The sequence below is a fragment of the Alosa alosa genome, chromosome 8, assembly GCF_017589495.1.
Source record: "Alosa alosa isolate M-15738 ecotype Scorff River chromosome 8, AALO_Geno_1.1, whole genome shotgun sequence".
NCBI lineage: Eukaryota > Metazoa > Chordata > Actinopteri > Clupeiformes > Clupeidae > Alosa > Alosa alosa.
Genome location: NC_063196.1, coordinates 26,502,433 through 26,519,083, shown reverse-complemented (window position 1 = coordinate 26,519,083; position 16,651 = coordinate 26,502,433). Strand labels below are relative to the sequence as shown.

General features: G+C 42.4%; 1 protein-coding gene across 1 annotated transcript; it reads left to right on the top strand.

Annotated features, from left to right (window-relative positions):
• Window positions 1–1,539: 1,539 nt before the first annotated feature.
• Window positions 1,540–13,187, top strand: bmf2 (BCL2 modifying factor 2). Its single transcript, XM_048250954.1, has 4 exons — window positions 1,540–1,674; window positions 4,034–4,234; window positions 4,976–5,268; window positions 9,279–13,187. Exons 2-4 carry the CDS (start codon window positions 4,057–4,059, stop codon window positions 9,396–9,398), a joined length of 591 nt encoding a protein of 196 aa, XP_048106911.1. The 5' UTR covers window positions 1,540–1,674; window positions 4,034–4,056; the 3' UTR covers window positions 9,399–13,187.
• The last annotated feature ends 3,464 nt before the right edge of the window (window positions 13,188–16,651 follow it).

Sequence of the window (16,651 nt, the reverse complement as noted above, 5' to 3'; positions counted from 1 at the left end):
AGTTGACTGCCACAAATGTATATGTATTTAGTCTACATTGCATTCTATTTGTATCAAGGGTTGGTAGTTGGCCGTTTCCAAGCATAGGCTAAACCTGATTTCTACAGAAAGCCCTTTTCAGCCTTTTAAACAGGTCTCAGGTTCAAACTATCCTTACAAGCAGGGTTCTTGAGATTAATAATTGCATTTTTAGCCTGCAAGATTTAAAGCAGTCTGTTAGGCTATTCTTTCCTTTCATACAAACATGTCAGACTTTGGAGGTGCAAACAATCTCGGATTTTTGGTTGATTTGACCGTTAACTTCGAAACACACACTTTACTTTGGATAGACAATAGAAATACATCATAGGAGTGATTAATATCAAACAATCTAAACTAGAGTATCTTAATAGGCCTATTCTTTCACACAAACATACGGGCATTTGTGGGCGTTTGGAGGCACTTCCAGGTGGTAACCGTATTCCATGCTGTTGGAGGTGCAAACAAACGCTGCATCGCCATTGAGATCACATAGTAAGGAACTGGCTGAAGGGTTATAAAAGTATTTTGTCGTGTTTAGTTGTAATGAAAGCGCAGTTTTTTTATAGCCATCCATGTGTTCACTTCTGGCTCCTTGGCTATCAATTTGGTAACTACGGGCTATTTGACGTCTTTAGAACACTAATCGGGGGAGTCTATATTATACTAGCCTATACTCCAAAGTAAAGTGCCTGTTTCGAAGTGAACTGATTGTCAAATCAACCAAAAAGGCGATATTGTTTGCATCCCCAAGTGGTCTTATCCTTTGTTAAAGTGTTTAGAATGTTTGAAGAAAGGATGAAAACAATAGGCCTAATAAAAAATAGCCAAACATTTCGATGTTAGCGTAACAAATAGCCATTTTTCTCCCCTTAGGCTACCAAGTTTCATGTGTAGCTAACACAGAAGAAAATTGATGATCACATGTTTACCTCTGAAAACGTTTTTCACTTTCCTCCACGTGTCAAAATACACGAAACAGAAGGCGGGATCATAACAAACCATCCTATTGGCTATGCCATGCCTCACCAGTTCCATAGTAAAGAGAGACGGGCAACGTCTTAAAGGGCTACACACTCTCTTGTTTGAGAGCATTTCTCTAAGTGTCAATGGTCACAAAACACTGTTAGTCGAAGGAAAAGTCAGTAATAATGCTGATTATATGCCCTAGACAAAATCAGCCCCCATCAACGGGTTAGAGCCTGTTTGGAAATTTGCGTTAGAATTGCAATACAATAACTGACCCGCTGCCTGCAAGTGGAACATTTATGATGGCTTTCTACTAGGCTAGGCTGTTGCACCAATTCGTTTGATCATTTATCCCACCGCTCTAAAAATGATGTATGTGGGCTCAGCAGGTAGCCTACCATGCCTGTCTGTAGGCTACTGTGCTGAAAGCATCCAAATGCTGGATAGCTTGTCGCGTCTTTAAGTGTTACTGTTACCATACTACAATGACGTGTTGAAACTGGGCGGGGCACGGCGAACTCGCGAGTCGCGAAAAAACATTTGCCCACCACAACAGTTTAGGTTGGCAACATCGGTGTGAGTGCTACGCGAGGCGCATAGAGCAGGCTATATATTTTCGCTTCAGGATAAAACTCGTTAAAAGGTTCAAAATACCCCCAATAACGGAGGACGAGTTGTCAACTGGCGGTGAGTATCCTATCCTGTTTTTTTACTTTCAGAAAATGTGGCGATTGACCCACTGTCCAAGATGAAAAAGGCTATCTCTTCTCTTCGCATGTCAGTCGAGAACTAACGTGTCTCATGTTTTTAGTGTAGCTTGCTCGCAGTTTTGTTTGTTATTGTAGGTATAGCCTACCTAACTGCAGATTGTGTTACGCCTCTTGCAGTAGCCTAACGTTTAAGCTGGCGTTAACCTAACGGATCGTCGTCGTCGGGGGCATTTGCCCCAGCAGGATGAAAAACGATCTTTTGTGATAAAGACCGTGTTGCCCACTCTGCAAGGCTGGACGGCGGCTGCACCACTGTTTGATTGTTGTCAAACAGACTGCTTTTCTGTTTTTGACATTTAGTTTGTAACAAGTGTCAGTTTCTGAGATCGGACGGACAGCATCCTGGGGTACGTGGGCTATCACTTCTCGTGAACCCCCATTGACATCTTGGCATGTCAAAACATGTCAAACAAGGCTACGCGTGTTGTTGTTCGGAACGCTAAATGTTGCAGCCGTGATGGGCTAAAGTTTGTAGGCTACTGTAGGCATTGTAGTTCTATCTGTTTTAACTGTCATCAAAAGTAGGCTAATTTGCGTCCATGGTGTTCCGACGTTTCGCTGTGACTGCTACTATTTTGAGACTAACCTCGTAACTTTTTGGAGAGATCCCTTAAATGCGTTTAGCTCAGTCAGGTTGTAATAAACAGACTGACTGATTTAAATCGAATGTGATGTTCAGTGGAAGCTGTTTTGAAATTGGTCAAATGATGGTGTATTTCACTTATGATCTAGAGATGAATAAAAGTAGCTACATTAGGCAGTGCGCATTTTGTTAACATCAATCTGCGTTGGTCAATTTATGTTGACGATGTCTACTGAACAACTTGTTGAAAGTTAAGTTTGCAGTATTTAGACTGCAGAATGGCTCTCGTAGTCTCAGCTGGGTGATGGGGCATTGTCGAGACATGTTCCAAGTCCGCCGCTGAACTCAAAGGCGTGCCCAGAGTCGAGTTTAGAATGCCACTGCACACAATATTCGGTAGGGGGAGCTCTAGGTTGTCGCTGGGCAGATGCAGTTTCTCCAATCCCCTGTCAAGTGCAGAAAAATCTCCGCCTGCAGGGTAGTGGGTTTTGGGGCATTTGTCCCTACTTTGATATATTAATGGTTTGATGTAGTAAAGGTGCCCTCAAGCAGAAGTTAAGAATGATTGGTGGCGGTTCATTTTCTCTCCCAATTAGCCTAATTGAATTTTCCTCTTTACAGCGCAAGATCCTAAAATTATGATCACATACAGTACTAAAATCTTGTGTTAAGCAATGCAGAATCCCATTTTAGCTTCCATGCACACTTTGAGCTTTGTCATTTTTGTATTTATTCATGCTTGCAATTTACTTGGACTATATTGAATTGGGCAGAACCCACTTAAAGATCCCAAAATTTTGAGTTAATTAGTAATTTCCATACTCCAGTGTGTTTGAGAAATTTTCATGAGGGCTGGTTGAAACCTGACTTCTCCAGAGAGGGAGGGGGGGTTTTTGCAGATGGAAAGTGCCTTAGAGACCGATCTTTTTGCTGCCACTCGCAGTTTGCCATCTCAGCAAGAGGAACTGTCAAATCCGTGTCTTTGTAGCAAGCACTCCACAGTGACTGCACTGCAGACTTGACTTTATCTCCAGAGACAAGCGCCATGGCGTTTATTGTTTCAGCCTTATATTTCCTCTCTGTAGTGTCACACATCGTCTCTGTGTGTGTGGAGCTACCTAAGACCTAACAGAGTTACACCCCCAGTGAGCGAGCAGTTAAATTGTGTCTAAGAGAATTGTTTGTGAAGGTAATTTGTATTTTTTTTCCGTTTCGGTCACATTTACAGTATAAACAAATCCAGAGGGTTGTTTTCGTCAAATGGTCAAACGTTTTTTCTTCTTTGCAACACCATGATGATAGTCTCATTATCCATCATTTGCATCTGTGGTATGAGACAACATCATCTGACCTTTCTGAGGTGTTTGTTTACACGCTCTGCTGTTTCAGCCTCGGCCAGGATGCCCAACAATGCAATCCTTTTCAGTGAGGTAATGGCAGGACGGTCAGGTGCGTCCTTTGGTGTATAATGGCAGATAGACAAAGGGAATATTCACCTCAGATCATTTTGCATCAAATCTTCGTTAGGGTGCCTTTGTATTAGGGATTAGAGATTAGGAATACGATACTGTATGTTTCCCCATATTTGCATTACTATTTGGATATCTCAGTGGAATGCCTAGCTTTAAAGTCGCTAAACATGAACTCACACACACACACACACACTGACTAATACTCATACTGATCCTTCCAGGGGGATTACCGCTGAGGTTGCTGATGGACGATGAAGAGGAGGACATGTTTCGACCCATCTCGCGTTGCTGGGGGACCCCTTTCATGGATGTCAAATTCGAGGAACGAACCACACAGACAAACAGCTTGGCCATTGTCCCTGGGAGAGGCAGTGGCATGCTGCCCTGTCGATTAGCACAAGAGTCCAGGCCGTTCTTCCGTGGTACGCTTACGCGCTTATGCGCTTTGGTATTATAACAGAATCGATGGCTGTGCCATAATGCGTGAACGTATACGTTTCTGACATGACCTGCCCGGAATTTGAAATTCAAAAAGTGGACTCTCTACTGGTGATTAAATGTTTCTGGTGATGTGCAGCCTCACAAATCTGTTCAGTGTCCATAAGTATATTACATAGTGAGCTGGTCTACCTGAAGGGTTAACTGGGTGATCCAGTTTCGTCTGGATGGGTGATATAACCTGAATGCGATTGCCCTGTTTATTGTTATTACCTCCAGAGAGGCACGCTTCACTGTCAGATTTATGACGTTATTGTTATTGTTGTCATGAGACATGTCTGGAGGCCAAGGGAATTCTCCTACACAATTGGATTACCCGTAGCCAGAGCAGGGCTGAGAAAATCCCGTATGACTTCATGGGTATACAGAAGCATCTAGAGAAAGTTAAATGTGTAGTCATTATCACAAATTAAAACCTTGGTGTCTTGAAAATTCAGCCTATAACCAAACACGCTAATTTGTTACTTTGTTAAGACCTACATTGAAAGAGTATCCACTCTGAAAGAGTTAACACCAGTCACCAGTTAACATTAGTATTAATCATTGAGGCCTTGTGAAAGCTTTGTTTTCTTGGCCACATGAATTGTCCAGCATTGTCAGAGGCTAGCTTATGCTAACGTGTGTGTGTGTGTGTGTGTGTGTGTGTGTGTTTGTTCGTCTCCAAGGCAACGCTGGACTTCGCTGGCATTTCCCTGCGCTCTTTGAGCCCGCCCAGGGCCTTGGGGGCCTGGAGGATGAGCGGGAGGCTTCGCGGCCAGAGGGAGGCGAGGTGGAGGAGCGGGAGGTGGCGGAGGAGCGGGCGGTGCTGGAGGATGGCCCCAGATTAGCCCAGAGACCGCTGAGGGTGGCCGAGGAGGAGGAGGAGGAGGAGGAGGAGGCCCACATGAGCGTGGAGGTGCAGATCGGACGCAAGCTGCGCGAGATCGGCGACCATTTCAACCAGGAGCAGCTGCAGATGGTGAGTAAGCGAGAAACATTGGCACTAGGTAGGGTGGAGTCAGGTGGGATTCGGGGGTCAATGGCACTAGTGTAATGTGGTCCGTGGTCTTTTTGATAGCTACTGAAGTATAGTCATCCCTGTTGAGTAATGTTGTACTCGACACTACTGAACTCACAGTGGTGACCTCATTTACTGGAATAGGAGACTGTAATGTAAGAATGTACACATGTAACACACACACACACACACACACACACACACACCCACACACCCACACACACACACACAGACACATACACAGACACATACACAGAGAGGACTTGCGGATATTGGATATGCAGGTGAAAGGGCGCACCCAAATAACAGTTCACATGTAACACACACACACACACACCCATACACACACACAGATAGAGACACAGACACATACACAAAGAGGACTTGCGGATATTGGATATGCAGGTGAAAGGGTGCGCCCAAATAACAGTTCCACGTGTCAGACTGGTCTGTTCTGTGTGTCAACATTTCAGGTGTTTTTCTTATGGTCTCTGTTTAGTGGTGCATATGCAATCCATGAATACGTTCTTGAATGTTACATTTAAAACATCATTACTATGACAGTCTCTCAAAGAGTGAAAGTGGTTTTGGGCGGGTTCAGGTGGCTGGGCCACCTACTGTAATAAGTGTAAAGAAACCTCATGTGTTGACCACAAAGAGTGCGCTTCAAATATGCTAAACCACATGTGTTGATGTCAGAGATCTGTGAGCTTATCCTGCTATATATACAAGAGCACATACATTTAAGAATATAAACATTATACTCTGTAATAGTCACAATAAGCAGAAATTAGCTTACTATATTATTATTATTAGATACTTATCCTGGGATAACTAAGAGAAGGTGATACAGTCTGAATGTCATAGCTGGATACCTTTTATCTTTTTTTCTGTCCGTTATATAAGTTGCTGTCACGTGGCCTTTGATGAAGATGGGGATTTATTGAGATATACTCTTTGGCTATTCAGGACACAGTCCTACATTGATACACATTCGTTACCTGTATTGTGATGCAAATGCAGCCGTTTTCCTAGTTTTTAATCAGTTTCCCATCTCTTATTTATAAAGTTGGATTAGTTCAGCAGTTCGCAAACTTTTACTCATTCCTCACTTTGAAAGTGGGGGATTTTTAATCCCCACCTGACCTCATCAACTCGGCAAAATGGCAATGTTAAAAAAATGGTTCTACGTTGCATTTCCTGTCATGGTCCGATGCTATTTTCTTGGATCAGATGCTATTTTCATTCATATGTTGGTATATTTATGACGTTTGAACGTGGCTATTTTGTTTTGAATCTATGACCTTGTAAAAATAAAAACAGGCATTAGTCAAAAAAAAAGAAAAAAAATCCTCCTGTTAATTGCGCCTCATCTGACATGTCTCTATTCCCCACTAGTAGGGCCCGCCCCACACTTTGAGAACCACTGGATTAGTTGGACATTGGATTATCTCATAGCCGCCCCTTACCCTGGCCTCTTGCTATGGTGGCAAGGAGGTTATCAGCAGTTGTAAATATTTTACCAATTGAGTGTTAGCACATGAGGTGTGGTCGGCCGATCCAGGGGGCCTTATCTCCAAGGGTCCTGTGTGGAGTGAATGAGAGAATGAAACGCAAATCTGTGTTTACATTCACATGAGTCTAGAACACGTTAGTTACCCTGCAAGGCCTCTTTGGTGTTCATACAGCTTTTCACTGCAGATGATCTGCTGACAGATGAACGTGTGTTTGTGTGTGTGTGAGTGTGCATGTGTTAGAGGCTCCTTATGTACAAAACCATCTGACATAGTTATTTTTAGCTGCTGTTGACGTAATTGCTACGTCTCTCTTTGCTAAAGGTTGGTTTTGTCAATATGCTTTGTCTACATGTTTGTCTACTAACTGCCGTGACATTGTATCTCCAGAGATTCAAAGTAAAACTGTAAACTAATAAACTGTAAACTACTTTGTGTTCTGTCTAAATCTAATGGAGGTCTTCCTAAGTATCTAAAGGTATCACTGCGCAAACACAACTAGATAAATAAAACAACAGAAAATAAAGATTTCCTGTTGTTTTCTATCAAAACTGTTCAGAGTAGGTTTATCAGTAAATTGAACTTGCACTCTAAAGTCCTCCACCCTCTTTACCAAGCACTCTGGTGCTGTGAGGCGCTTACGCAACGCCCTGCAACACAAGGCTCATGGGCTGATGGGGAATGGCTGGATGAGAGGCTGTGGTGCTGGAGGTGGAGGGGTTGGAGGGTTGAAGGGGTAGGGTGGGGTGGTGACGGAGGGGGACCTTTGATGTCCGCACACAGTCGGGTGGTGGAGAAGTGGAACAGGGCTGACTGGCAGACTCGGGGAAGTGTCTGTTCCCCCGGGGGGAATTGCTGTCAGCCGCGTTCTTTTGCCGTACTCAGATAATCTCTCACCTCATTTGTAGAGACCGAGTGCGAGAGAGAGGGGAGGGGGGGGGGGGTTAGTGAGAGAGAGACTAAATGATGAAATCTCTATATATTTCTCAGAAAGCGGGTCTCCAAACGCGTGTACCCTCGTTGATGTGCTCTTGGTGTGGCGTGAAAAGGGGGCTGGGGTGTGGGGTGGAATGACGTGATGGAGCAGAGATGAGCTGTATTAGCCTTGAGTCACAGCGGGACGTCGCTTGGTGAACCCCTGAACTCCCTGACCCACCCACCCCCCACACACACACACACACACACACACACACACACACACACACACACACACACACACACACACACACACACACACACACACACACACACACACACACACACACATACATTCCTCAGCTCTTCACTTGCCCTCTCCTAATTGAAGATTCCTATTTCCACAGCACTGAAACCCTCTCCCTCTTTTTGAAACACTTCAGTTCGACTTTGTCAGCAAGTGGGGGAAGGGGGGAAAGAAACAAATCCATGTTCTTCTGTCAGGAATGATTGGCTCCAATGAGCCGTTATGTTTCATTTAAGACAGCCTCCCCCTGTTTAGCCCAGACACACCACCCCACCTCCTCCGTCCTTAATCCCACGGACACGGGGTCTGCTTTCTCTTAACAGTTCCCTTCTTAATTAAACACTGATCTTCATCTCCCCCTCAGGCACAAACATGGTTTACTTAAAAAAAAATAAAAAAATAATGGGCTCATCAACAACCTTGTGTGTCAGGAGGAGGCACCATTTGATTTCTCCCACTTGTTGTTTTATTTGATACATGGAAGAGTCAGTCTAAGTAATCCTCTTTAGGAGAACTAAATACACCCCCCTCCCACCCCTCCCTCCGGTTCTGTGGCGTGTTTGATAGTCAGGGGTGCGATCGGCTGGTTCAGGCAGTATAGACTTGACACAGGGCCATGCAGGACAGTAAACAAAGCCTCTGTTGTGACAATACCCACACGGTCTCTAGAGGATGTCAGTCTAGACACACCAGTCATGTTTTTAGCCAAGAAATCAGTGTTTTCTTCTGCACCAGACTTTTGAACTTTGCATGAATGCTGAACAAGTCACTCTAGGGTATATGGCTATAAGTAGCATGCAACCACCTGAATACCACACATTGATGTGGAACAGAAGTTTAGAAGCTTAGAATGTTACATTAAACTACTAATATACTTATCTGTTTTATAACTTAAACCTTTAGAGACGTGATGGCCCTGACTACTATTGCAAACATTTAGTTAAACATTTTCCAAACCAACTTACATTATAGCGTACGTGCTATTTCCATTAGGATGAATGTATGCACTTTTGTCAAACAGTTTGAGTTACTTTTTAAAGGTATGGGTTTTCAACAAGAAAAACAAAAACAATGCTTTTCTATTCTATTTTGTTCCCAATCTACTTCCTCTGCATTAAGATAACATATGGAATGTTAAAACGGAAGCCTTGTGGGAAAAACTATGATGCTGATAATGGAACTCTCTTGAAACGGTCAAAAATATATACCTGTGTCTTCTGTCTGTTCCGCTGCAGCTTGCCCGACACCAAAGAGACCATCTGCCGCTGTGGTGGCGCGCTGGTGCCGCCGTCTTTGGCTACCTGCTCCAGAGGGTAGACGTGGCCCCTGCTGCCCGACACGGCAACCCAAGATGAGAGGGGAGCCGCAAGGGGTTTCCCAGGCATGCGCACAGGGGCCCCCCTCAGCACTCTCAAGAGACTTTTTCATTTTCTGATGGCACTGTAGGACTTTACGACGGGTTTGGATGGCACGAATGGGAATAATTGACTGAACGAGACTGACTACCAGGGAAGGGTGGGTGATGAAGAAGGTGGCTCTCTCCGCAGGACGGAGACAGAATCTTTTTTGTTTGTTTGTTTGTTTGTTTGCTAGTTTTTCTTTTTTTTTCCAATGTTATGAAGAAGCCATGCTTTGTGAAGAGATATTTTTAATGAAAAACAAATGTAAGATAAAGTATTTTGTTCAGTATGTTGAAAAAGTTTTTTTTTTCCTTATTGGTTTCATTCGTTCATCTTTTAAGGACCTTTTGACAGTTCAGCTATTGCCTTACTCCTTCCTGCAACAGTGGAATATAACAACAAAACAGAATGGCGGAGAATGGGAAGGGAACGTTTGGTGGAGATTCCATGCTGAAGAATCTGAACTTGATGACATGACCACAGTGCACTATTAATTCCACCGCAGTTGGTTGCGGTTCCTTGCTGGCTCATTTGGACAGGTTTCTCTTCTGTAGTACTGAATTGTTCTTAGATAATAGGTCAGTTTGACTTATTTGCCAGTGGCTGTTGACTGAGATTTTTCTGTATCTCTTTTGCCTGTGTCTTATCTCCTGCGGTCTTTAAACCCGGGTCTGCTTGGACCTTTAAGGTCCTCAGTATGCTGGTCTTTTTTGTGTCACAGGCTCAAAAATTGGGCCTGATCTTTTTATACTGAGCAGATCAAGAGACATGAGCTCTTTTATACCATATATTGTCTCTTGTGGACTAGGCAAGCCTTTATAACCACAATAAGAACTGTCTTGTGAATTGTCACTGAGAAACAAATGTTTTGTTTTTACATTTTCTGTGAACATTTGTTTCTTACCTGAAACGAAGCAGTTAAAAAATGAATTTTGAAATTTTCTGAAACATTTACTGTGAGCACAAAATTATTTCATACAAAAACAAAACAACAAGCTGAAGACAGATCCAAACAGACTTGACCTGTGGTGGTTGTATAAAGGTGCTACTGTTTGGTTATGACACAGTTCGACCACTTTAAGAAGTTCTCTTGGCCTTTGCTTTCAACTCTTGTACACAACTGAGTGTACATATATATTCAAAAGGATGATTTGCTGTTTTTTGTACGAGTCTCTTTGAACACCCCCTCAGCGGGCACTCAGTTGCACTCGAGCTGATAAGCCCTCCCTGGTTCTCCGGAGCTGCATCGCTATGATGGAGGCCAGTAGTCGCTCTGGAACCTTAAAGATCAAATGCTGTTGCAGTCAGATCAGCACAAATAATGGCCGATTCCCTTAGGATCAATCATCTTTGCCTTATTTGTCTAATCTACCCGGAGTCCCTTAAGACAATAAATGAGGAGTGTTGTGGGGGGGGGTGAAGAGTTTAATGAAATAGCAGAGAAAACAGTTTTATGAAGATTTCACAACAGAAGAAGATGTTTATATTTAGATATTTTTTACAAAAGTGATTGAAGACATTGGTTATGTTTGTTTTACATTCTAAGTCTTAGTTATGAGTTCTCAGTAGAGTAAAACACCTGTCGAGAGTCAGACACAAAAGAAACAAAAAAAAAACGAAAGTGAATTTGCCTCTGTAAACAAACAATCTCAGGGGTTGGTACATTCAGACTTGGGAAGCATTTCACTGTCCCCAACATTCGACTTTATTTTTTGCAAAGCCAAGACTGAGTGACATTGGATGGATACAGAGATTCATATCACCCAAATTCCATCTTCCATCAGTCATTGCCTCGTCCAGTAGCTCTCAACTATTTCGGTTCTTAGGAAAAGGATTTTATGAGCCATAAACCATGTACAATGTCAATTCCTGTACATTCCCCAACCTTTGGATTTCCTGACCAATGGAGTAATGTTCATAGATGGCAATCATTGTAATTCAGCGTTCACTGAGCCATTCATCCAAAGACTGTGTGCATGCACATACTCTTGCGTTTTTCCAATGTCACTCCTTCTTAATGTCATGTTTTTTTTATATTATTTGCCTCAAGTCATTGTAGTTTGTTTGAAATAATTTATTGTAATTTATTTGGTCTGTATTTTGCTCAGTGCTACTATATATTTGGATTTCTGGATATGTGCAGGTTACTTGTGCATTCAGTATGGATAGTTTGGTGTGCCTCTTACAACTGTGGGTCAGAGAATATATAACAAAAAACACCTGTAGACAATCAAAGACATCAAATGTGCCTTGTGTCCAGCAGACCCGCAACACAATCAGCGAGTCTCTGCAGTCTGTGTTCTATGCGAGACGAAACAATCTCAAGGCTTCGAATGGGCAGACGCTTGTCAGGAATAATGAGTTTGACATGATATGCTGTCTCCTGTCCACTTTGACCGCTTCCACGGCCCACAGTCTTTATAGCCCCAAACTGTTCAAATCAAAAAGACCATCTGCAACAACGTGTGCACTGGACCGTCTTTGAAAAGACATGTTTTTATACCTCTTTGCATTCTCTGGATTTGACCCTCTGTCCTTGCTCTCACAAGCTTCTTAAAACACGACTTTGTGGAAGTGTAATTTTAATGAAATTCTATGTCACCTGAGGGCTGGTCAATTTATTTTTGTCGAAATAAGACAGTACGAATATATTCAGTATTATCTTCAGGAGGATTTTTAGCCCAGGTTGAATCCTCTCTTCAAATTCCTTCATTAGTGACTCTGTGTAAAACATGCCTTTAAAAGGAACATTTTTGAGATTGTTGGCAAAAAAACAAACATTTGTTTTTCCTAAAGGAAATCCAGGGACTTTCAAGTCTCACTGCTATTTGTAACTTTGGAATAAGAACAAGTTTCTATGGAAACATCCTTTTGTAAAAAAAAAAGAACAAAAGAACAAAAATGAAAAATTGAAAGAGAGGAGGGTTTGCCATGTCGCTCACCTTAACACATTTTCTATTAATCTAAAATTGCATGTGAATAACTTATGAAATTTGTATCTTAAAGGTTTTGAATGTAATGTAACTGAATTCCCCCCCCCAAAAAAGGCAATCGGTTAAGTAAATGTTAAGAAATGTTTCTGAATGTCATTTTCAGATCTCCAGTCTTGTCAGTAAACTTTGTGAGACGCATATCTGACAATCACTTAAGTCTGATCTGTGTCACAAATGAACCGTAAAGTGAAACCACACAAGGAGGCGATGGATCTATCTTAACCAATACCTTCAGATTACATTCAACAACAATGGCATTTTATCAGTGCTGTCTTAACAGTTGAATGCCTGCTGTACAAAGTGGTAGTGCCCTGTTGAGAAGAGAGAAAAAGCATAAACTGTTTTCTTGGAGACTAGTCTAGCCTCATTATGTACAGTAGAGGGTACAGCAAAGGCTGTAAAACAATGGAGCCCAAAGCACACCAGGTGACACCAAATGAGAAGCCATCTCACCACAGTCTTATGGTTCCCCTCCAGTGATTATGGGGTGACGGTGACAATCGTGGAGGGGAACAGCTTATATGGATTTGTGATGCCATGACTTATTTTGACACCTATGCCAGTTTAGGCAGGTAGCTGTGGCGCTTTGTTGTCTATTGTAGTGTGCGAGGGAGGTCAAGGACATTTGTTTCTCAAGTGCAATATGCTGTACATAGGAGCTTGGCTCTATGAATCATTCCTTTCTTGCATTTTCGTTGTTCAATGGGAAATTATTGTCATTTTTCATTAAAAGTTTTTTCAAAGGTTCAAATATTTCATTGTTGTTATTCCTTGTAAGGAACTGGGGCTCATCACTCATTCTCAGTGCAGACCATTCATGAAACACTTTGGTAGTAAGAACACCAGGTCAGAATACTGAATACTCCGTTTACTCAGTTAAGTGTGAATGCTTATGACCGCTTCAGTGGCAACAATGAACAGTTTTCAGTCATATTACGGTATGTGAGCAGCATCAGAGTTGCCCCCATTTCTGCAAGTAGCCTACTGTTCTGGTATGGGGCAAACAGGGTATCGCGCCAACGACTCCAGGCCTGGCGGGTGCATTAGTTCCAATAGAATATCAGTCCTTCAGTCTAGATTGAACTCGCACACCAATGTTGCCGATGCCAACATCATCGGCAACATTGGTGTGTGAGTTACAGTAATTCTAGACTGAAGTGCAAGTAGCCTACCGACACAAGATACCCTTCCACAGAGAGTAACGCTAACTGTCATCCATGCTGAGAAACAGATAACAGTGAGTGCCTATCTACTTGAAACTATCAATGTTAATAATTGACATTGATCATGTTTGGTGATCATGTAAGTTGGTTTGGACAAACGTCTCTGCCAAGAAATAAAAACATAAACATATTACATAACAATCCACTAAAAAGCTTTTTCAGCCGTGTAGGCCTATTTGAATCAACTAAGTCTGGCCATGAATCTCCACCTACTGACTTGAGATGTTATTTTGATAACCACATAAAGAAACACTGAGTGACCAGCATGATTAGAAACTATAACAAATTTGCAATGGGCAAAAATTCACTGAACTGACATGATTTCTTTCTGTTGTTTAAGTTAACACAACAGCTGATCGGTGAATCAGTGATCGAGGGGCAGGAGGGGCAACAGAGGTAGCTTTGCTCAGCACTTTTCTAAAGCCAAACAATGGGGTTTCTGTTTACAGAGCGACGTGCTGACAGACTGCCAACTGATACTCTTAAGAATGGTCAGACAGGGCTCTCCTTTCAATGCACTTCTTTACATTGACGTCAGTGGGATACTGTCCATGTTTTGTAGGACAACAAACTGATAAGTAGCTGAGTCACAGCACCATAAACACTGTGAAAACAACCGGTTTTGTCATCTACAGTCACAGAAATTACCAGGAATGATTTCCTTCCAGCATGATATCCCAATTTAGCTATTTTCAATGTTCATTCACAGTTTAAAACAAATTAAATATTTTTGTTATTTAATGTACATGGGTAATTAGATAATAGCTCACTTAACCCTGTGTGTATGCCCCCATGAGGATATGAAATTATAGTTCCATATCAGAAAGCCCAAGAGCATTACCAAATCAAAGGAAGTTATCATATCCGCTAGTCACAACTGGGGGACAAAATGGACAGATTGTTAACAGTGTTAGATATAATAGGAACTATTTCACAGTTTGCAGCACTGTTGTCACTGTCATGTTCACTGTCTCTATTGTTGTCCTAAGTGGTGTGTGTGGAAGCAGCCGACTCACTCTACTGCAAACCAAATCTAATCCCTTGGGTATAAATAAAGTTACCTTACCTTAGTCTCTTACTTAAATTTTAATGAACACAATGATGTTTGTTATGAAGTTGTGTGTATGTGCTAGGTGTTTATGGGACCATAGATTGAATTTCCATGTGAGTGGATAATAAAGATTCTATTCTATTCTATTCTATTCTTAAATAGAATTATTTCTATTAGTTAAACCCCTCTTCTACTGCACTTTTTACCCCCCTGTATCTATTCTATTCTATGATGTGGCACACGTAAATAGCGTGACACATCTGACACAATTTCATAGATCTACTTATGTAATGAGGTTTTGCCCGTGTCTCAAGCCTGCTGTCACAACATACTTCTCATGGGGGAAATGCTGTGGGTAGAGACGGTGTGTCGGTGAGTCACAGTAATCCCCCATGCAACCCAGGAGTATTGGCTCGCCAATGTCCGCCGGCCTCCTCTGTCTGACCAGAGAGAGAGCTACTTGAGGAGAGGAATGATCTCATTCGGACAGCGGAGTCGAGACCAGGCACGCGGACCAGACATGCCCTGGGGGCATCCCAAGACCAGGCCCAGTCTATTATGTCTGTCAACACAAGCTCTTTTCTTTAGCGGCAGCGAAAGCCCCAGTGACAATTGAGAGGCATTGAGACAGAGGGGATGCACAGTTTAATTCAAAACAGACGAGGGATGGCAAGGCCATGACTCACATCACACACCTTAGTGATGGTGCTCATCCAATCATGCGCGCACACACAAGTAGCCTAGACAAACAAATTAAAGCAATCCAGAGGTGTTTAAAAGTCATAATTAATAATACACTGCAATCATGGGACAGGACAGATAATGGGACAGTGTTTTGCTTTTGAAAAAAATAAGATCAATACTCAACCGGATGAGCAGGTTGTTTGGCGCCATGCCCCTTTTGAGGGGAAAACATTCCCTCAGAACAAGCCAGAGTGAACCGGTAGACATGTACCAACCACACAGCTAAGAACCCCTCCTGAGTTTCTTTTGCCTACCATGTCCTCAAAAAAAATCCTGACAGAAGAAAATTATGGCTACAAGCCATAAGAAGAGAAGACCGTATGACACTTCTGGTCACTGAGTGGGGTTGTTGCACCACTTCCTAGGCTACTTGGGATACTGAAGAGACGTGTTTTTATATTAATTGAATTAAGCTTTTGTAGGTATCTTTCACGGTCAACGACCGGCAAAGTGGTTATGTATTGAGTGGTCATATTGATTTGTGGTATTTTTTGTTATTATTTATTCCTGCGATTTCTGTACGAATTACGTTTATTGACCCTAATTTGCGTTGGAGTTAATGAGAGGGGTTGTTTGTTTTCCCCCCGAAAGGGGCGGGAACGTTTGTCACGAGTCAAGTTCCCGGATGTGCCGGTCTAACGTATAAGGAAACCTGAATTAAGCAATATAGCACGAGTGAGAGCCTCCGGCCTAGTGGCTACGGCCGAACAACACCCGTGGGAATATCCATGACCAATCCCACGATCACGAGTGCTATATTGCTTTTATACAACAATTCTACCACAAACTAAATAATCTGAAAACACCCCATTATTGTTTAAAAATGTTAATTTCGACATCGTTCTTACATAGTTCCCTTTTCAATAGACAGCGTCTTGGTTGCTAGGTAACCAACATTCCAGACCCCTCATTACGGGTCTTTGTGGTTTACATGTTTTCTTGAAAGAAATGTTGAAATCATATTCATATCTAGGTTTGCTGCATGCATGTTACAAGGACCCTGGGCCATGTCATGTAAGGGACATGGTACTGCAAAAAAACCGGAAAAATAGTCTACATTGCAGAACCACTCAACTTTATTAATGTATAGTGAATAAATGTTACACTACTGTGCACAGCCTGACGTGACGATGCTAGCACGTTAGCAGCGGTTAGCTAATTATGCTAACGTTAGTTATCCACAAGTCTCCTCCAAGT

Coding starts and splice junctions, on each gene's coding strand:
- bmf2 (XM_048250954.1), top strand. CDS start 4,057: ATGGACGATGAAGAGGAGGACATGTTTCGACCCATCTCGCGTTGCTGG. Junction 4,235..4,975: donor GTCCAGGCCGTTCTTCCGTG/GTACGCTTACGC, acceptor TTCGTCTCCAAG/GCAACGCTGGACTTCGCTGG. Junction 5,269..9,278: donor ACCAGGAGCAGCTGCAGATG/GTGAGTAAGCGA, acceptor GTTCCGCTGCAG/CTTGCCCGACACCAAAGAGA.